The 23,582-nt window shown below is 38.0% G+C and overlaps 1 protein-coding gene across 1 annotated transcript; it reads right to left on the bottom strand.

The window, feature by feature from the left end:
• Positions 1-11,734: 11,734 nt before the first annotated feature.
• On the bottom strand, positions 11,735-14,904 carry LOC149011648 (uncharacterized). Its single transcript, XM_089162713.1, has 7 exons — positions 14,360-14,904; positions 13,680-13,793; positions 13,289-13,565; positions 12,901-13,099; positions 12,503-12,642; positions 12,367-12,441; positions 11,735-12,154 (listed from the first exon to the last, which is right to left on the bottom strand). Exons 1-7 carry the CDS (start codon positions 14,902-14,904, stop codon positions 11,735-11,737), a joined length of 1,770 nt encoding a protein of 589 aa, XP_089018839.1.
• Positions 14,905-23,582: the final 8,678 nt, after the last annotated feature.

The following is a 23,582-nucleotide window of genomic DNA, read 5'->3' as shown; positions in this document are numbered from 1 at the left end:
CAAAGAAAAAGGTCCTCTTAAATGAAATTACAGGATGCCAAGAAGAATCATACCAAAGCCATCAAGGTTGGAAGCATGACTAGACTTGTGGGAATGGATGGCTAAGAGAACCTAGGATGATGAATGGATGGCGTGAAGAGAATTGAGAAGGGAGATATCCACAAATTCATTAATCAAATTGGGGGACGAGGAGTTGAGGAGGAAGAGAGGAAGGGACAAAAATGGAGGACAAGAAGGTGACCACTTTGTGCTTGATACAAGGGACATCAAGAACCCAAGACCCATTGGACAAGAGAAGAATGGGGATGGACTTGTAAGGGTGATGAGCTTCGAGGGAGCGATGGAAGAAGGTCGAGCTCAAATCTCTAAGTTCAAGCCACTTAATCCTCAATTTTTGGCAAAAAAATCTTTCCTCTCAAGAAGAGACAAAGGAGGGCCTCTTAGAGAGGGGACTTCTCTTCCAAGTCAAGGGAGGGATTAAGAGGACCCGATTGGAAATGAGATCAAAGACATGCAAGACTAGTATGGCAGGAAGTGACCTAAGTAGAAATGTTACCAAAGGTGGAGGAGTTCTAGGATTAAAGGGCCAATTTAGAATTGTGGAGCTTCCAAGCTAAGGCTACCAAAGGAAGGGAATGGCAGTGAACCGACTTGTCCCAAGCCTTCCCGATAGTGGGAAGAAAATAAGGGTTAGAGGACCACATGTCAAGAATTTGAAAGGTTTAGGACCAAAGGAAAGGTTATATTTAGACCTGTAAACGGATCGGATTCAGCTCGGATACGCCAATATCTGAATTTGAATCCGATTAGCAAAATCACTATTCAAATTTGAATCTAAATCCGAATCTATTTCTTTATCGGATATCCAATAATGATCTGATTCGATCAACTATCCAATTATTGATTGGTGATTATCATTTTTTTTCCGATTTCCAATTTCCTGTTACCAATTACCGGTTTTCAAATCCAATTGTTAGCCATTTAAAAGAGAAAAGTATGTTACTTTACTCTAACCGGATAAATTTCGATTTCCAATTACCTGCTACAGATTACCGACTTCCAAATCCATCTAGCATCCCTTTTTAGAGAAAAAAAATGTAAAATACTTTACTCTATCCGGATAAAGTTTTATTCAGACATTATGCCATCCGATAAGAAATTATCCGAATTCGAATCCAATTGCTTAGTGGACGGATACAGATATTTTTCAGTAAGAAATTCTAGAAATGGACACCCTTAAACGAATAAGAATGTGAATTCGGAGGTAGTTTCACTATCCATTTATGGGTCTAGTTAGTTGAATGACAAGGTGGCAAGAGGAATGGTTAAAGAGATTGAGAGAGAGGAAGGAGGCATAGGAGGTGGGAAAGTGGGAGAGCCAAGGATCATTGCCAAGAATTCTATCAATTTTGGAGGCAATGCAATCAGGGTTTATCCTGCAACTATGCTAAATGAGGAGTTTACTAAACCAACGAAGGTCAATCGTAACTAGAACATCAAGGCAAGAATCGAAGGCATCAACTGCAGAGTCAGGAGTGTAGAAACCAACTTTTTCCTTGTTGAAGCGAACCACAGTAAAGTCACCCCGTATGTCCCAAGCTTGGTTAGAAATTGAGGCACCAACAGATTGAAGATTAGTCTACAGGGGGAGACGACTGGGACCTAAACAATAGATGATGGAGAGAAAGCAATGGTCAAGGTGGGAGCGAAAGAGATGCATAGGTGAGTAAGGTGGGGGAGAGAATAGAATCGTGATATGGATTTTAGATAGGTCCCACATAATTTGATTGCAACCTCTATTGGAGCAATCATAGTTGGAAGCAAAGGACTAAGAGGGAGCGACGGAGAAGGTGATTTGACTGGCATTGTTTTGATGGACATGGGTTTCAAGGAGGGCATAAAGAAGAAGTTTCAAAGAAGATAGGTTCGTACTCTACTTAAGAAGATAGGTTTGATGGTTCTTGTGACTTGCAACATTTCTATTCTGAGGATAGAAAATCAATTACCAACCTAACTACCTCTAGCCAAGGTTGTTCTCTTCTCTCTTTCAACTCCTAGTGATGCTTGCCCCTATACTTTTGTTTCTTCTCTGGCTCCATTTATCTGGATAAAAATACTCCAGTTACCGATTACATCATTATAATGTTCTCTCCCCTCTTCGCCCTCTCTTATTCCATTTTTCTCTTGATGGATCTTCTCTTTTAACTTAGATATTGTATCTATTTGTGTCACACCCCACCCGCTGGTCTCGATTACCCGCCCGACAACCCGTGGGTGCGATCCGTCGCAGGATCCACGGTCTTACCCATCAATAATAATAATGCAAGAAATAGATAATCAAGAGTTAGAGCAAGTTCAAATAATTAATCAAAAGGATTACAGGAGTCTAAATACTCCAAAAAAAGAATCAAAGAAAGAATCAAAGTTCAAAAATAATATCAAGTTCAGCGGAAGCAATCAAAATAAACTAAATAATCTTCTTTCTAGTTTCTTTCTCTAAAGCTAAATAATGCACTTCATGAATAACAAGAAAGGGAGTTGTCCAGTTATTTTCCATATGATCCTCAAAATGTTTGGCAATCTACCTCATTCGACCATCAATGGGTGCTATAAGCGCACTCTAAGCATCCGCAGGAAGTTTCAGGCAAGCTATCTCCATCTCCCACTGACGATGCCACATCTTCTTCATATAAGAGGGTTCGATCATACGAATTCTCTCCAATTTCCGAGGACATGTAACCATCTGTACAGTTTAGTATAACATACAAAGAAAGGAATGAGTTGTGATGAACACAATAAGGATAACACATTTCTCATCCATATGTCAACACAATCAGCAATGATATGAAATGAATGATATGCAAAAGTATGAATGCTACTATGATCTAACTATGCAAGTCTCTAGATAGTTGACATGCTTTAAGATATAACATCAGCCCTCCTTTGGGTAGGTCTAGTCACTCTGATCCCTCACGGACTGGTTACCTCTATTGGGATCCCAGGCAAAGGGGTCAAGTCCTCATCAAGCATCCATGGCTGGGGTTTAAGTCAACACTCTCTTACCATGACCATTGGCATGAGTACTAGCGCATGTTGGGGTTTCTAATCCAATGCAAGGTCATACTGGTAACATACTATATGAAGTCTAGATACTTCCCCTATGGCACCAACCACTAGGTTTCGTATCCTTTGCAACCTAGGAATGAGAACCCTCACGGACTGGCTACCGCTGTTGGACTCCACTCCCTAACCCTATGGTCATCCACATATTATTGGGGGCGGAAAGCTCTCATGACTCCTCATAACACCCGGGCCGCTCCTTGGACGTCCATGAGCCCAACCCTAACATAGGCAACCCTACCATTGCATGAACAACAGTGGACCACTGAGTCTTCGCACGGACTGGTTACCGCTGTAGGATGAAACAGAGTCACGTCACCATTGTCACGGGTCATTCGGCTTCATTTCCCCTACCGAAAGGGTAATAGCATGTAGGGTACCTAGCCATGCAATTCTAGACTCCCTAGGTATGTCATCCGATAGTCATGATAGTGCTGGAGGCATCAATGAGCATGTGTCCCATACCATAGCCTTCTGATATCTCAAGCAAAGATACCCAATTGGATACCCTTTCCATCATAACTACACTACATCAATCAAGATCATATCATAACCATTCATTCAATATCGTGAAGTGATTCAGTATATAAATATAACACAAACAACAAGTATATAATAGTATTAAAGTTAATTAAACAACTACAACAATGTACATGATTAATGAATAATATAGGAAACAACTGATTCATCATATACATGCCATTGCATATAAACAAGATAATGTGTCCTTACTTGTAATTAAGTAAAAGCTCAATAGAATACAATCAAACCACAATTACAAAACCTTCAGTAAGACCAGAAGACACTTAAACATAGAGTTACAAGAATACACAAGAGTCATGAGTCAAATCAAAGCAAAAACCAAACTCACATAGCTATTGTGACCCAGGGCCGGTCGCTTGATTAAGCAACCGCCCAGTTACAGACAGCTTTCCAACTCCAAATCAAACTTTTGATCATCCAATTTCAATCCGATTTTGGGATGATCTTAATCCGAATTTCAATCCTAACAAATCTATAACAGAGGAGCAAAACAGAAACCCAAAATTAGCAGAGATCTAACACCCAAATCTCCACCCTTGATTAGATCCATCCTTTATTCGAATGCAGGGATTTGTTTTCGGATAAGATCCTCTCGAACACATTGATTAGGGTATACAGCTAATCACAATTAGGTTACCCTAACATGAAGGAGATGGATCTACCTCATTCCAAAGTTGAAATAAGAGAACTTACCTCAACTAGATTTGCAAACAGACGAGGGAAACATATCCATATCTCAAATCACGCTTTCCTCACCTTCCAACACGTGTCTTCTACCTCCTAACCGTCCAAAACAACAATCCCGAATATAATAATGCGTTAATAGGGCGGGATTTGCTATTTATAGAGGACAAGGGGCAAATTAGGGCAAAATCCTGCAAACAAACCATGGCGGTTGCTTGGGGCTATTGATTGGCCCCCAATCAACCGCCTTAAGCAACCGCCCCCTAGTACTTTGTAGTACATGGGTGCTTTGCTCAAGGGGTCGACTCCTAACCTCAACCTAACCCTAAACAACAAATGGGGAAGGTCTTACCTTCACTTCGGACATCTTCAAACACCTCTTGACTTCTGTTTGGGATCCAACTTCCCAGCAAGGCAAGTTCTTCATCAAGAGAATCCAAATCCATGGGTTTAGGGTATGGATCATGGACTTCAATCCGGATACTCCACAACTTAATCCGACTTGACCTTAGGGTATCGGAACCTGCAATACGGATTCCGGGTTAGAAATACGTGGATTGTTACAATTTGATCTATAAAAGTAGGAAAATACTACTTGGAATTATTTATACTAATTTGAAGTTTTTTTGATGGAGACGATGTAAGTAGGTGACAACTCTTCTATCTTCACTACTGCTAATGCTGGTGGTGGCTTTTTATTTTCATCCAATGCTAGTGGTGGTGGTTTTGTTGTAGCAAGAGGTTCAGGCTCCAAAATGAGTTGGATATGAGAGCGATTCAAAACTTTATGGTACTCAAATATCACGTTCATTAGCCATTACTTGACCAATGAAAACAAACATTTGACGATTGAAAGGGATACCTTCATATTTGTGAATCTTTTGTTTCATCTCCAATGGTGAGTCGCTTGCCTTTTGGGATTTCAAAGAATAAATCCATTAACAAAAATTGATCTCAATCTTATGTAGAAAGAATCCTCGACTTTCCTATTCCCTCTTCTATCACTTACAGCTTTAAGGCAATCCTCTGAGAGTTCCTCTTAGGATCCCTCTTCCCTTTGGTTCACAGCAAGCGGGAAATGTGCAGCAGGGAATGCAGCTCGTGTAGATGAGGCAATGAGGTAGGTTCAAGCAATGACAAACCGGTAGTCAAAGCTATATTATATGGATCTTTGCCTTCCAATCAGTTATATTTGAGGTGATACTAAATACAAGGCCTAAGCTATAGGATTCTTATATTCTGCAGCGGCTGTTGCCACTAGCTAGCCCTCTACTTAAGATCTCGCTACATAAACGAGAATAAATCTAATGATTGTGAGAATAAATATGTAAATACAAGTTTCTGTTTTTACATTCAAAGGTTTGCTATTTTATAAATTTACAAAATGAAACCCCTAATTCCTTTCTCTCCGTCTGCGAACAACTCTCCTGAAGACACACCCATAAAAAAGATTTATCAAACAAATTCACTAGCACTTCAAACTATAATTCATGAGATGCTTAACAAAATGAAAACCCTAAATCTTATTTAATCTCTTACGTCTATGCTAATGACTCTCACCATAAAGAGCTTCCCCTTACCCAAAATAAGGTGGGCCCATTAGTTCATATGAGAAAAAAGAATGACCAGCTCCACCCCAAATAGAAAAGATTATAGTTGGTTTTAAATAGAATGATTAGGTGTCTAACTTTATTGTCCTTATGCATGGAAGAAACACGAAATCAAGAGCATAAACAAGAATAAAAACTTTGATAGGAAAACAAAGAAAGAAAATAGAAATCTTGCTAGTTTATGACATGCTTCAGCAGTTGAGCCGAACAATTTTGGAAAATGTAATACCTAAGCAATTCAGATAAACACTTCGAATTGTCAGTAATGATATGTATTTGAGTTTTCATTGTAGCCTCCCCATTAACAGCTTAAAAGAGGATTAAAGAATCCTGCAACACCTTAAAATAATTTGGACTACAAAATACATGGACTCCTTGGAGAGCTAGACCTTCAAATATCTAAACATTTCAAATGGATTGACTGCAACTTTTCCAAGCTCAAACCCTTCATGGCTTCTTAAAAATCCTTGCTCTTCTGTCTGCACTAATCTTACTATTTCTAGAGTTGATGACTGAGAACCATTACCACCAAATGGATAACACCATTTTTAACTAAGAGAAAAGAGTATGCATATCCTTTCTTATCACTTCGCTTAAGGTTATCATAGCTTTGCCTTTAATTCTTATAATTCCTTCAAATTGGATTAAATCGCTTCTCTGGGTAGGGCCTTTTATGGCCTTCGTTGAATATGATTGTGCCACCTCAATCAACTTTCTCATAGCGTATCGTTTTTCGGTTATTAAAAGAAATGCCTATAACCAACGGGGGTTGGTCCAAGTGGTAAGCAACTTGGTCCGCTTAAGCAAGGTTCCGGTATCGAAACCTTGTGGATGCAAAAAATCCCCGCTGGGAGACTCACCTACCACAGCCAGGTGTGCGACCCGGGTCGAACACCGGATTAGTCAGGGCAAAGCTTGGAACCGGGGTTGGCAAAAAAAAAAAAAAAAAAAAAAGAAATGCCTATCATTTGTTGGAGCCACTCAAAATCCGACTCTAATATGATTATTCTTTATCTTCTCATTCCTAAGTGAGATAAGACTTGTAAAGAGATTGTGGAAATCTACCTCTAAATTTGCATTTTTATTTCTTTAAGGGTCTTTGAATTCGACTTTTTTTTATCGATAAAAAATTGTACTCGTCCAATGAGTAATTGGATCTAGATTTTTAGTTATTAGATTAGATAATATCTGATTAGATTTTTATTTGATTAAAACTAAAATAAATTTTAAATTGTATAATATTATCATTTCTCAAACAAACCAACCAGTAATAGCTCCGTTCAATGGTGAACCAAGATAAGTAAGCACTTGGGTCAGAGAAACAATTAGGTGTTAGCCTTCGACGAATACAGTACCATCAGGTTAATCGAAACTAAGGAAGAAAATTGTTGTTGAAGCAGTTTCTGGCAGTTGTGTTACCCCTGGCAATTGCTTTCCTTGCAATTGTTTGGGTCTATACCCAAGAGTAGTTATAGGAAGTTATTAGTAGGTAGTTTTTTTCTTACTCTATTGATACTTGATGTTTTTTTTTCGGTTCAAAGGCGCTTTTTATATATGGGGATAGGGATATTACATATGCCGCCGGCAGGAGTTGAACCCATGACCTCTCCACTGAGAAGCGGGTTCCTAACCATCCTACTACTACTTGATGTTCTGTAGTTAGAAGACGACACTCAAATCAATGAAGAACATAACACTTTTTTCGTCTATTATCCTAGTAGTAGCCTATAGTGTAGAGAACAATGATTCAAGTCCGTCATTTAAGGACTTCACGATTTTCTGTTGCCTTCTCTCAAAAGGCATCAAGGTCCTTGATACGCTGAGGCAAAGGGAACCCATGGATCGATTGCCTGAATCAGATTCCTTGGGTCAGTCCTTGGCACTGGCACACCTGCGCAAACTGGATTGTGTTTTCTTAGTGAAACATTTTTGGTACGCCTGGTGGTACCTCAGCCAGAATGGTAACAAGACAAATGACAAGGATACAAGAAGAACATAATTCTTCTTTGCCAAATGGGTTAGAAAAGGTGAGCCCAAACGAAGTAATTTGTGAAGCCCCTCACTGCAAATGGCATTTTCGTAGAGGAGATGTTCAGAACAAGGTGATAAGGATTGGCAGAGTTAGGAGGTGACAATATCGAGCATTACAGATGTTTGAAACGAGACTCTAACATATGGAGGAGCCCCTGCAACAATATCAACAAATAAAGACAATGGCATCATCAAACAGACTGGAAGCCTTAGGTGCCAGGAATCATCCTAGGCCATAGTACCCTCATGTATTCGATAAGCACTCTTCAAGATAGCCAAACCAACTAAATTATCTAATGCATCCATCATGAGTAGCTATAGGGTTAAATGCAATCCCTATAGGGCCAAGTCAGTTACCTAACTCATAGAGTGCGAGTAGACATTATAATGGTAATAATATGCCTCCAATGAACCTGTTCTAGAATTAGTGGCAAATTTCACTAGAAAACCTTAACTGAGGTCCATTACCACCTGATATGGTCGACCACAAAGATCCAAACCATGATCGGACCATGGTTGAACCAAGTATTGTGCCATGTATGCCAAACAAAGTACGAAAGAAAGAGAAAAAATGATTAAACACAGAACACAAAAGGTTTACGTGGGAGACCCTCAAGGAGGAGAAAACCTATGATTGCCAAAAAAATCTACTAGTTTCAACAAAACTGGAAAAGCAATTACAGAGGAGGAAAGTTGCATATTTAAACCAAGAAACCCTAAACCAAGATAAAATCAATGCCGTCCATATCTTTGGGTAATCTAGGCCGTCGGATGAACGATTTTCACGTGAATCAGGTACACAAAAATAATTTTCAGCGGAAAGCGAGTGAATGCCAAGTTTGCAAGCTCCATTCCCTATGGAGGATTGCAGCCCTTGCCACCCCCGTAGTCACGCAGAATCGTGCCCACATACATCATAGGTCGAACCAAGTAGCATGCCATGCACGCCAAACAACATACACAAGAAGAACTATAACCAATCTTCTCTAGATCCTCGGATAGCACCCTGAGTCAAACAAGGAAGGTGAGGTTGGTAGTAGAGACCAATAAGAACTCTACAATTACTGATTAAAGGAACACCTCATATTGGATGATAGGAGGCATTTGGGAAGGTCGATCTTACAGCCAAGGAAATACTCGAGCACCTATATAAACGTAGTACATTGCCATTATCAGGTACACATACTCTAGTTTACCTTCTAGTACTTCGAGCTCCACAACCTTCATTCTTCTTCTAAAGTTGTGAGCATGCACTAACTTGATTGTTGGAGGCGTTCCTTCGCTACTCTGGTCGTTGTCTTGCATTGATGAACAAGTTTTTGGAGCAACACCACCCAATGGGGTTCCCTTTGAAGGGTATGGTGACTGACCTAGTTTCTAGCCTCAGCAGGGGCAAATTGCTATTTTGATTGACCGAAAGGGATAATCTGGTTGATTTAGGACCAAATATGTGATATCCCCTAGGATCCTAACCCAAAACCCTACTTGCAAGCCAAAGGACCCATGGATCCAGGAGAAGGAAATTGAGGGCCATCCAAATAGATACCATTGGATTAGCATTTGAATATATGGATTTGGATGGTGAAGATCAAAGTTTTGCCACTTTGTTAGAATTTGAGAGAAGATTGCACTTGAACCCGAACGGATTGGGAAGTCGAATTATCAACTCTAGAGAGTTGAAGTTGGGTGATGCAGAAGTCTAGGTATGACCCCTAGGCCTTCCTCTTAGCTTGTACTTAGGTCAGCAACCACCCCAGATCAATTAACCACATTGTTGCTATTCAATGATATGGGCTGTCGGTTGGGGGTGGTTGGTCAGGATAGTGCAAGAATTTTAGGGTTTTATGAGTTTAAACCCCCTATTTAATGGTTCTAAACGTGTGAATTTCTCAGTCACAGGTGGATTTCTTTTCTTTTTTATTGGGGTTTGAGACACCTTTTTTGGACAGAGTTAGATATTAAATTTTGATTAAAAGATGTAATTAAACATTGATATGCATTTTCATTCCTTCTTTGTGACAATTCTCATTCTTTACTTATTCTTATACATGCCATTTATTTCTTTTGCTCATGATTATTACATTATAGTGATTGTTTTGATTGTGACATTCATGACCGTCGACCTTGTGATTGTGTATCACATCAGCAGGCGATCGGATTAGCTTGATACTATCGAGTGGGGTGTGACAAAATAAACCCTACTTTTAGGCCAATGGTGAGATCAGTCTATAAATAACCTTACCAGAGTATTTTGACCAAATCGACATTGGTCAAAATTTTAAAATCCTTGTACTAAGTTTTCAACGGAAGATAACATGTCTATATTGGAACATGTTTCACATCTTACAGGCAGAAATTGCAGTGGATTGGTCACCATCCACATATAGTGAGAGATTTAAGAAGCTGAGATATGTAAAAATTGTCAAGACCTTGCCCAAAGTGACAATCTGTGATCTTCAAGCCTATAAAATCCGGATGGTAATCCTTGGTTAAGAAAAATACCACTTTGTTGTATTTGTTTAGGCCTTTCCCATTTTTCTTGTTATGTTTGCCTAGTTTATCCATCATTAATTATCAAACTATTCTTCCTATTCTCTCTCACTACTTAGCTCAAACCTCTAAAACTCCATTCTTAGTTGGTGTTGTTATTTAATCTGACTTGAATATTGGAGGTGGCTTTCAAATCACTCTTATCAATCCACTGTAGTTGTGTGTTCCTGTGGACAAATTTAACTCATCAAATTAAGATTCGACCGCTGTACAACCAAGGGGTTAGCTTTGATCACAACGCCCCCCACCCCATCAGAATAAGTATTTGAGATTCTGTGAGTTGGCTCTTTTTAAAACAATAGCCATGCTCTATGCAGAGGAAACAATCGCTAAACCGTGCATCATTCGTCACAAAGGATTCTAATCTAGCGGTTATCAAGTTAGGTTACGACAAAATAATCCTCTAGATCAGCTTTCTGTCGGATGTAGATCATTCCTTGACCCTTTTTCACCGTATTATATTATATTATATTTATTGCGGCGGAGATGAGGGTGGCTTGTTTCATGGAGGAGTAGGACCCCCCAGGATGTTAAGAAATATCACCTAATTGCAGTGGAATATAAACAAGAATCAAGGAAAGAACAAGACACCAGCATTTACTTGGTTCGGTCAGTACGACCTACATCCAAGGATGAGCAATGAACTCATCAAGACATGCAATAATCCAATAGTCAAGAGAAGGAGGTTATAGCACTATAAGATCTACCCAACAAGAGCCCTAAGCATGAAACAAGAAAAAAATAATCTAATCAGGAACGAAAGCACCTAATTACAACAGCAGCTCTATCCTCTCTTCAAGGCAACCGAATACACCATATGCAGGGATTCTCTCACACCTTCAGAATCAAGCAAGTCTTCTTAAACACACTTACACAGCTCTTGAACCAGCATCACCAAACAACAAGCCCTAAGGCTTCTCTTGTAGACTAGAACAAAAACAGAGAACCAAAGAAGAAGAGAATGAAATGATCGAATGAATCCCTAAACCCCAAATGACAAGCATATATACAAATGACTGAAAGGACATAACTGCCCCTCAAACAAATACATAAGACTGTCTTGTCCTATTGAGAAGTAAAAGACATATATACCCTTACATTATACAACATTCTCCACCTTGACTCTGCTATTTTGACATTGCATGAACTTGAGAGTCTACACAAACCCATCAAATAACAATAAAAACTAAAACTAACTATAGAGATAATAATTTTAACATGTTCAAAGCAGACTTGAACTTTCCAATAGGAACTACTTTGGTCATAATATCTGCAAGATTGATAGAAGTATCTATCTTACACACATCAATAAGACCCTTAGCAATTATATCTCTAATAAAGTATAGTTTTACATCAACATGCTTTGTTCTTTCATGATACACATTGTTCCTAGAAAGACACAAAGCACTCTGGGAATCACAATACACAAGAGAATGCAAATCATGAAAATCAAGCTCCCCAAGAAGCCCCTTAAACCACATGCATTCCTTAACAACCTCAGACAAGGCAATATATTTAGCTTCAGTGGTTGAAAGTGCCACCACATGTTGGAGGGTGGACTTCCAACTCACAAGATTCCCACCAATAGTAAACAAGTAACCCACGACAAAGATCTTCTTTTATCCAAATTAGCAACAAAATCAGAGTCACAAAACCCGATAATGCTAAGCTTACTAACACAAGAATTATCATGAACAATTCTATAAGATGTAGAATTTTTCAGATATCTTAACAACCACATAAATAACATCCTATGTGAATCATATGGCCTATTCGTGAATCTACAAATAAGACCAATAGAGTATGCTATATCAGGTCTACAACATACCATAAAATACATGAGACTACCAACACATTTTTGATATAGTCTATCAGTTACAGCAACATTAGAATCAATTCTAAGCTTAAAATGAGCAGCAAGAGGAGTATTAACAGTTCTAATATTATCATTTAATATAACCAACTTGAGACAAGGTCAAAACACCATTAGGCCTATCCCTATGAATATCTATGCCAAGAATCATTTTAGCAGCCCCTAAATCTTTCATTTCAATTTCAGATTTCAACATAGACCTAAGTTTACAAATCTGAAATTTATCCTTTGCTGCAATAAGCATATCATCAACATAAAGCAAGAGATAAATGAAAGTATTAAGACTAAACTCACAATAATAAACACAATTATCATAATAGCTTCTCTTATACCTATTCTTGAGCATAAATTCATCAAATCTTTTATACCATTGCCTAAGTGATTGTTTTAAACCATACAAAGACCTTAACAACAAACAAACCTTAGTCTCACTCCCCTTAATAGCAAAGTCTTCAGGCTGAATCATATATATTTGCTCATCTAACTTACCATTCAAGAATGCAGTTTTAACATCCAATTGTTCAAGTTTAAGATCAAAGATAGCAGCAAGGGCAAGAATCACTCTAATAGAAGTATATTTCACAACAGGTGAAAACACTTCATTATAATCTATTCCCTCAACTTGAGAATAACCCTTAGCCACTAATCTAGCCTTATATCTAGGTTGTTCTACACCAGGAATACCAGCCTTAAATTTATAAACCCATTTACAACCAATTAGCTTCTTTCCTTTGGGTCTATCAACAAGAGTCCAAGTCTGATTTTTCATCAAAGATTCCATTTCATCATTCATGGCAGCAAGCCAATGCTTGTTGTCCCCACAATCAAGAGACTCTTTATAGGTCCTAGGCTCACATCCCTCAAGCTAGTCAACTACATTAAGAGCATAAGAAATCAAATTTGGACCAGAATTAGGTTCACACATATTAGCATACCTAGTAGGTCTCTTAATCTCTCTTTTAGACTTATCTTTAGCCAATAAATATTTATCTAATGGATCATCATCTTCAAGCTCTTCTTTAACTTCTAAAGAACCACTACCAGCTTCTAGATCATCATCCACAACAATAGGATCAGATTCATCAAATTCAGTTTTATCACCTAACTCCACCTCAAATATTGTCTTATCTAGGTCATGGGAGTTAGAGATAACACTAAAAGAATCAAACTTCGGAAATTCAAGCTCATTGAACTTAACATCTCTACTAATTACAATTTTCTTTTCTTTTAAACACCAAAGCCTATATCCTTTAACACCTAAAGGATACCTTAGGAAGACACACTTCCTACCCCCAGGCTCAAGCTTACCCTTGTTTTGGTGAACAAAACACACACAACCAAAGGGTTTTAACACATTGTAATCAGCATGTACATTACTCCACCTAAAATCAAGTGTTTCAAAGTCAATTGAGGAACAAGGAGACTTATTTATGACATAACAAGCTATACTAGCAGCTTTAGCCCAAATTTTCTTACTTAGGCCAGATTCAATCAACATGCACCTAACTCTATCCATGATTGTCCTATTCATCCTCTCAGCCACTCCATTCTGTTGAGGAGTATATGTGCATGTCCTATGTCTAGTTATTCCACGTTCCTTACAAAAAATCAGAAACTTTTCATTCACAAATTCAAGACCATTATCAGTCCTAAGTTTCTTGATTTTCTTCTCAGTTTGATTTTCAACAAAGACTTTCCACTCTAGAAATTTATCAATGACATCAGACTTATCTCTAAGAAAATACAGCCAAGTCTTTCTAGAGTAATCATCAATAATAGACAAGAAAAATATTGGGCACTTGAAAGAGACAAAGGTACATTTGGACTTCCCCATAAATCATAATGTATATATTCAAGGACATGAGTGGTCTTATATGAAAAATGAGGGAATTTAGTTTTATGAAACTTACCCATAGCACACACATCACAAAAAGTCAAAGGGTTGAACCTTTTAAAGCTTATTTGGCCACTTTTATACAAGTCTCCAAGCCCCTTACTACTTATATGACCCAATCTTCTATGCCAAAGCTCCACCTCACTAACAACCCCACTAGAGACTGATGCAGACCCTAAAACTACACTTCCATTTAAGAAGTATAAACCATTCTTCAAATCAGCAGTAAGTACAACACTACTACCCCTCATAACCCTAAGAGAACCATACCTAGAGGTGTAATGAAAACCCCTAGTATCTAGCTGACTCAAGGACAACAGGTTTCTCATAAGTCCAGGCACATGTCTTACATTTTCAAGATCTTTAATAGTCACATAATTCATTCTAAGTCTAATAGATCCAATCCCCACAACATCACAAGCATGATCATTTCCCATTAACATCTTACCACCTCTAATGGACTCAAAAGTGATAAACCACTCCCTTCTAGGAGTCATATGGAAAGTGCAGCTTGAATCTAATATCCAAGCATCATGATCACTACTAGGGAAAACCACAAGTGCATCATTTGTCACATCAGCTACATGTGTAGCTTCCATTCTTTCATTTCCATCCTCATTTTGTTTATTTTGTAACCTCTCTCTACAATACTTTCTAATATGTCATTCTTTCTTACAATAATAACAAATCCTTTTATTATTATTAAATTTTTCATTAAAATTTTGATTACTACTTGCATTACCATTCTTTGCAACAAATTTCTTCTTTTTCTTATTATTATTGAACTTTCTTTTAGTTTCATAAACACTTCTATTTTCAAAATTAACATACAAACCCTCACTAACATGCTTTCCCATCTTCTCAGTTTTCAACTCTATATCCCTGATTTTCAAAACTTCCATTACATCATCAAGGGTTATAGACTTTCTAACATATTTAATAGCATTCTTAACACCAACATGAGAATCATGCAAATAATTCAATAATAGGACAACAAGAGTATTATCATTTAATTTATCATCTAAATCAGCCAAGTCACATGACAATTTATAGAATTCCTCTACATTATCAGTAAGAGTCTTAAAATCATCCATTTTAAAACTAACCATTTGTTCTTTCAATAAAGTAATATTAGGTATAGATGCAGTCATATAGAGCTGTTCAACTTTAAGCCAAACCTAAGCTACAGTCTTACAATCTCTTACCCTTCTCATAACAGTGTTACTTAGATGCAAAATGATAATACTATAACAAAGATCTTGCATATCTTCCCTTTCTTCTTCAGTCATAGACAAAGAGACTTCTCTTTCTATCTTTAATGCCTTATGGCATCTATTTTGAACTAGAATTGCATGCATTCTGTTCTTCCACACCATAAAATCACCCTTACCATCGAATTTCTTCAATTCATATCGGGTTAGTGCCATGACAAAAGAATAAAGTATATTCAGTTAGATTAAATCTAACAAATCAATTCAGTAACACACTAGATATTATCTACTTAACTAATTTAAACAATAGATTTCTGAAATGAACAGTATGATAATATCAGAATTACAACAAGAAAACAAGTAACATATTACAAATGAACAACTGATTGTATATGATCAACAATAATAACCAAGAGTTGTTAACAGTAAGTAAAAAACCAGAAAATTCAGATTATAAATTATATGCAACTTATAATCAGAAATCTAAAATATGACCAATTTCATATTATAATCATAAACTAAACATCAATTTCATACATCTAATATGTTTAGCATAAAAGCCCCAAACCAATTTCAAGAAACCCTAAGAGCCGAACCACTATACAAGTCAGATAGCCAAATTGAGTCTCAATTTCAATCAATAAACATGGGAATTTATATGTAAACAACACCAATTAGATATATACATAAAAGCCCTAAACCAATTTGAGTAAAACCCTAATTAGGGTTTCGGTCAGAATTAGGGTTTAGCAAAAAAATTAAAACCGTATCTCAAGATGTATAGAAATGAAACACATTGAAACAGAGTATACAAGGTTATTCAAGAAATAACAAGTCAAGACAAAAACCGAAGCAAGAGCTCTGATGCCAAAATTGTTAAGAAATATCACATAATTGCAGCTGAATATAAACAAGAATCAAGGAAAGAACAAGACACCAGCATTTACTTGGTTCGGTCAGTACGACCTACATCCAAGGATGAGTAATGAACTCATCAAGACATGCATTAATCCAATAGTCAAGAGAATGATGTTACAGCACTATAAGATCTACCCAACAAGAGCCCCAAACATGAAACAAGAAGAAGTTAATCTAATAAGGAACAAAAGCACCTGATTACGGCAACGGCTCTATCCTCTCTTCAAGGCAACCAAAAACACCATGTGTAGGGATTCTCTCACACCTTCATAAGCAAGCAATCCTCTTTTAAACACACTTACACAACTCTTGAACCAGCAGCACCAAGCACCAAACAGCAAGCCCTAAGGCTTCTCTCGTAGACTAGAACAAAAACAGAGAACCAAAGAAGAAGAGAATGAAATGATCGAATGAATCCCTAAACCCCAAATGACAAGCATATATACAAATGACTGAAAGGACAGAACTGCCCTTCAAACAAATATATAAGACTGCCCAGTCCTATTGAGAAGTAAAAGACATATATACCCTTACATTATATAACACAGGATTCCACTTTTAGATTTTTCTATCATATTCAAACGGAAGTCCCACTTAGATATGCATGTCAAAAAATATGTAACAATTAGCGAGACCTCCGCTTGAGCGTGGCCGCCATTCTGTATGAATGGATATAATATATTCTTTTTTGGGGTAAGAATGAAAGGAATGGATACAATTATATGATTATATCCAATCTATGAATGGGTAAGAAAACATAATCCCTATTATAGAGACACTGAAGAAAGAAACTCAGAATCCCATTTACTTATTTGGCTCTGCTTCAATGGCTACCGCAAGAGGAAGGCAAGCGGCCATCATGTCGATCTGGGTTACCATTTTAATGGCGTTTCTGTGCCCAGTAATCCAAGCTTCTCGTCCCAGTAAGTCAGACTTGCTCATTTGTTTCTTGAATGTATTGTATCCTTTCTGTCTCTGTTTAGCTAAATGTCTGACGTGTAAGTGTAACCAAGTTTTCATGGTGAAAGGGAAGTGATAGAAGCAGACAAAGCTTCGCTGGTATTGTATTGAACTGTGAAAGCTATACTGTTAATGGTTTGTTCATTTGGTTGTTTTATCTATGAAATGGGTCTTTTCTGTTTCAGATTAGTAAAGGTCCTGAAACCCTTTCTGTTTCGATCAGAGGTTTTATCAAAACAGAGGATCTTCTTCCAGCTCTGTTTTGGATTCAGCAAGGCTAGTTCCATCTGGTCCTGACCCTACTCACCACAATGGCTACCCTTCAAGACCATGATAGCTCTCATCAAGTTTCTTAATGTATCCATTTATAAATGAAATCCATGTGGGTTTTGCTTTTAACTTATCATTATGGGTTCTTGAATGAGTTTTTCACTTCTGGGTCTTACGAGAGACTTAATGGGTTTTATCTAATGGATATTTCTATAGGCAGTTATTCTTTTCAAATATGAATTTCATACATTTTCGGTCTGAAACCTTCCTCTTTCCATTTCTGCTTTACCAATGAGTAACGGTTTGATGAACTTTGCTGACTCAAGTGTTTGTGTTGTTTCTAATGCTGTCCGCTAACGTGCGCCCTATTAAACTTACGAATTTGTTCATTTCTTTTTAAACCCCACCTCAACACATAAAATAAATAAAAACATACTGACCTTTCTATACTGATCTACCCCAATTTGCAGGTTCGTCTCTTCTAAAAATTCTAAGACTCCCTTTATTGCAGTCATAATTAGTATTCTTTTCTTGGGGGTAATAAGTGACTAATTATCCATATATTAAAAATGGTGGAGCTTCACTTTTAGCATTGAAGAGATTCGAACTTTTGACATAATACCATAAGAATAGTTATTCCCATTCATGATAGCTAGACTGATCAGTGACTAAAGGTGTAAAGATATATTTCTTTATATATAATATTTGTCTTTCTTTTTACAAAAAAATGATCACTAAATGTAATGGAACTACGGGAGTATTAGATTGCTATCACAGGTTGGCTTAGATGGTGATAACCAACAAAATTTTATGTTTTTTTGGGTAGATATAGCCAACAATTCTTAGTAAAATGTTTATGGTTTGATTTTCTCAAATGGTATACGTAATTAATAATCCCTTGTATACAAAAGCTTTGTTCTATAAAAAAAATATATTATATTCTTGTACATGCAACATTCTTAAAAGAGCAAATTAGAGTAACACCTTAAAATGGAGGTTTTAAAGAACTAACAAGTACTCTAATTTTTTGTTTGAAAAACACATAGGTTCTTTTCTCTCTGTTTTTAATTAATGAAATTTCAGAAAAGAAAGGAAGCATTGGAATGAGTCTTTGATTTGAGATTGATCAGATGTGTAAAATACGCAAAAGGTTATAGAGTCAAATTCTCTAGAGAGGTTTCAAGTGTCTCGTTGTCAACCAAGTTGCAAGAGAGATTTCGGGGAAAAAAAACCATTGGAGCAAATCCGTGGAAGAGAGGAATTAATTTATCTTTTAGATTCTCTCCCAATGGCAGAGAGGTCAAGAGTTGCAGAAGTTCTTCACCTTCTGATGTTGCAACTAAAAATGGAGGTTTTGGTTGGAGATATTGCATGCTGATGCTTGAAGCCGTAGGAGATAAAAGGATTTGTGAGGAATACGTTACGATGGCACTTGAGGTCAAAGAGGAAGAACAGTTGCAGCCTGAACAGGGAAAAAACAGAAGAAGGGGGAAGAAGTTCGTTCAACCCCCAACTCTTCATTTGAAAATGAAATAATTTTCACTCTTAGATCATAATTTACTACGTGTAAAAAATCCAACGGAAAATAGGAGGAAACGGGAGGGTCTTATAACGGGAGCGGATAAAAATCCGAAACACTGTGGAAACAAAAAGAGGAAATAAGACAGGTTGGCCTTCACTGCTCACAATTTGGCACCTTTTTCAAACCGCAACTCACAATTTCGCACCACACACTGATGAAGCCTTCACTCCTCACTCCTACAAGCCACACATTACAACCACCTACCCATAAACATAACTCTTTACCCTCAACCCCAAACCAGGTACATCCATTCAGTTTACCTACCAGTTAAGCATATGAACCACCTTTGGATCCCAAACACAGTAAGCTTCTTCAGGTAACCCCATAACCCATTAAGGAAAAGATACTACGGTCTGTTTACCTTCTTCTTTTAGAAAGCCAAAACCCATCCACGCCTGGAAATTTTACCATTGTATTTTGCAAAGATTAGTCGACAGAGTGGACGTGTACACTCCAACTACCCTCCATTTCGTCCCTCACCATCTGCTGGTCCCCATGTAGCTGGATCTGCTCGGTACCCTACCAAAGGGCCTGAACTGAGGAAGGGAAGTGATGCTGACTCCTGGAAGGCAATGGCACCTCCAGGATGTCATGCTCGACAGCAATTTAATATACATCATATGGAAGCTCCATCTACAGGTTGTATTCTCTATGGTTATGCCTTAGGTTTCCCCAGAGAGCTGATCTCTGTCACGAAGAAGAAGTTAACGGACCTCTGGCATCCTCTTGGAGCCACCTCCGTTGTTAGCACCGGCAGGGAAAATTTCAAGGCATTGTTTGTTTCTGAGGACCATAGAAACAATGTCATCTCCCTGTCCCCGTGGTGGACTGGGAACCACATTTTGCATTTGGCACTTGATCCCATTCCAGAATGTCGGAAAAACATTCTACTCCCCGATTGTTATTTGTACATAGCTCTATGGTGAAAGAGCTGAATGCTTAACTTTTGAAGGCATTTTTCAGGCTGCGGCTAAGTTGGGAAATGTCTTAGAAATTTAGATGAAACCAATAGAAGTCGGGCTACCTTCTAATGTTGCGAGAGTGAGGATTGTGTTTGATATCAATAACAAAGTTATTACAAAAACAGGTTTCAAATCTCAGAAGAATGAATGGATTAACCTATATGTGAAATATGAAGTTAAGGTACTTTGCCTTCGGTGTGGAAAATTATCACACCAAACTGGAATCTGCAAAAGGTACGAAACTGAGGGCATATCTCTTTGTGATGAGGCCCTCCAATTGAGAGTGTATGAAGGCATGACAACTGATCCTTTAGCAGGTGGTTCCCCTAAGATGCTGTCCACTGAGTTCATTCGCAGCATACTGGTTGTGCCCCAACATACTGCACTGAATGTAAATCTAGTGGAGGATGATGGTCTTGGGAACGTCCAACTGGTTCCCGACATCCATCTTGATGAGGACCAATTCTGCTATCAGAAGAGGAAGGATCAGCCAAAAATGAACCCAAGCATGGAGAATCAAAGTTCAAAAAAGAAGGTAATCCATCAATATGGGGTAAACAGCAACAAAAAAGTGTAGCAAGTATGACAAAGAAAGAGGGGGAATGGCAGAAAACATCAAGCCTAAAGTCGAGTAATCTGATCTTTGAAGAAGAAAAAAAATATGCAAACCAATAGTAAGGGTAAGCAAATCATGGTTGAAGAGAATGAAGGAAACCATACAAATTTGCAATTCATTATAGAGAAACAGCTGGAAATGGAAGCACTGCTCAACAATCATATTATCAATCAGCAGAAGGTGATCAATGACAACAAGATGCAAGACCAGGGTGCTACCAATTCGATCCTAACAAAGCTGTTATAGAGAATTGAAAACATTGAAAAGAAGTTTCAAGTTACTGATGCAGGCATTGAGGACAAAAAGAGTGAGGCGGCTGTCAACAAAGGAAAAGATACTTGTGTGTCACTTGCAATGGGGGAATCTACTAGGGGTGGAACATGACATGTTCCTTTTTCATCTGAGTTTGGCTCCTTGCACAAAAGAAGAAGGCTAACCGAAGTATCTTCAACCCAAAATGTTGTAGCATCCCTCTGCCTTAATCTAGACCAAACTCTTCACAATTGTGCTCAGCCTTTAATGGTGTTCTACCAGTTCAAGCATGAGATGGAGGCTCGTCATCACATCTTTGAGCACCTTAGCCACCTGAATGCAACGAACCTCCCCAAGCAGGATGAAGGTGAGCAGACCTTTGAGAATCACACTAATACTCAGACAGCAAACAACCAGGAAGATGTTATGAACCCAGCCACCATTGCCCCTCAGGTATTCCCATATCACCTATATTCTAAATTTTTTGACCAATTCATCGTATACTTTATGCTCCTTTTTGCCATTATTTTTAGTTGGTTTAAACCATGATGCTCTTAGTATAGTATTAAGTTCTCTTAGTCTGCCCAAACCTATTTCCTAATCTTTGTAATAATGTTGTTATAATTTGTTTAATAAGGATCTAACATTTAGATTGTGCTCTGAATTTTCTATCTCTTCCTGTTTTTTATCCAGCGACTATTATACTTTAATTGATTCTAGAATTAGCTTCTATTTGTTTTGGCCTATTCTTGTTCTTTTCTCTTTTCTTATTGCCTTACCATTGCTGTTTTGATGTTAGTTGTTCCCAAGTGGTTCTTGTCTTTGAATTCGCTGATTATTCTAAACTTGAAAACCGTGTGTGCTTATATCTGCTGCTAGCTGTTCACTCTTACAAAGATGAAAAATTTTTCGTGGAATGTTAGGGGCATCAATGGTAAATTTACTACACAATGCCTATCTAAACTCTTGAACAAGCACAACCCCACCCTGATTTTCCTATGTGAAACAAAATGTGGAGATCATGACACTTTCAAAAAATTGAAGGAGAAGTTTTTTAAGAATTACTCTTCAATTGGATTCTCCAATAGCCAAGGAGTAAGAGGCCTGAAGGGGGGCATTTGGGCGCTACAAAAGGTTGGAACCGGGTGCACCCTTCTAACAAAAGATAACTTTTTCTTGGCTATCAGCTATTCATTCAAAGGAAGAGATTGGATCTCTATTTTCATCTATGCCCTCCCACCTATGCCACAAGGAAATTTTTTTGGACAAATCTGTTATTTTTCATCAATTCCATCTCTAAACCGTTCATCATTATAGGTGACTTCAACGAAGTCATGTACCAGGAAGATAAACTGGGAAACAGCTTCAAACCATCTCCCGCTCTCCCTGCCCTCCAAAACATAGTGTTTAGTCTAGACCTGCGAGAAATTCATACTCCTAGCCCTTCTTTCACTTGGTCAAACAGACAAAAACCCCCCAATTTAATCAAGGAGAAGCTAGATAGGTGTTGGGCCTCCCCGTCTTGGATAGCACTTTTCCCTGATGCCAAATTAAGGAAACTACCCGCCACGGGTTCGGACCATAACCCTATCGTCCTTTGTTTGGATAATTTCAAACCACAGGGAAGAAAGCTTTTTCATTATCAAATGGCCTGGCACTGCCACCCACTCTTTACATCAACAGTTGAAGAAACATGGGTAAGTGAAGGTAATGTTCCATTAAATTGTAAACTTGCGAACCTTGCTAGATTCTTAACCCAATGGAACAAGGATGTGTTTGGGAACGTTGACAATATTTTCCATAATGTCTCTGCGGAAATTGAGGCAATGGAGAATCAAAGATGTCCACAGTGGGATAGGATCTCACAGAAGAAACAGGCTCTCTCATCGGCAATGGAAGCTGAGGAGCTCTTTTGGTTCCAGAAATCAAGAGGTAAATATATCAAGGATGGAGACAGAAATACCAGGTACTATCGCTTATCCTCTAAAATCCATCTTCACAAGGGGAAGATTGAGAACATTGAACATAATGGTAGAATAGTAAGCACCCCTTTTGAAATTGCTGATACTTTTTCTTGTTATATACAAAAGTTGTTCACTTCCTTAAGACCTTTGGATCCCCTTTTCATTGAATGCCTCTTCCTGAACATGTCTAACTGTGTAAATTTGGATGGAATTTCGAGACCCCCATCTTTGGAGGAAATCAAAAAGACTGTTTTCTCTATGGACCCCTATAAGGCACCAGGTATGGATGGCTTTATTGCGCCTTTTATCAGAAACATTGGGATTTAATGAGCACAGATCTTTATGACTTCGTCCTCAATTGCTTCAATCACTCCACACTTCCCTTTGGGCTTAACCACACACTTCTTTGCTTTATTCCTAAGAAGGAGAACCCAAGGTCGGCTGTGGATTTCAGACCTATCAGCCAATGCAATGTTAGCTACAAAATTGTGGCGAAATTGCTGGCACGGAGACTGAAATCTCTCTTGAAAAACTTCATCTCC

The sequence above is a fragment of the Hakea prostrata genome, chromosome 7 (genome assembly GCF_041222555.1).
Source record: "Hakea prostrata isolate BN-2017 chromosome 7, UWA_Hpros_2, whole genome shotgun sequence".
Taxonomy (NCBI): Eukaryota; Viridiplantae; Streptophyta; class Magnoliopsida; order Proteales; family Proteaceae; genus Hakea; species Hakea prostrata.
Note: the sequence above shows the minus strand (reverse complement) of the source record. Positions and strands in the feature narration are given on the sequence as shown.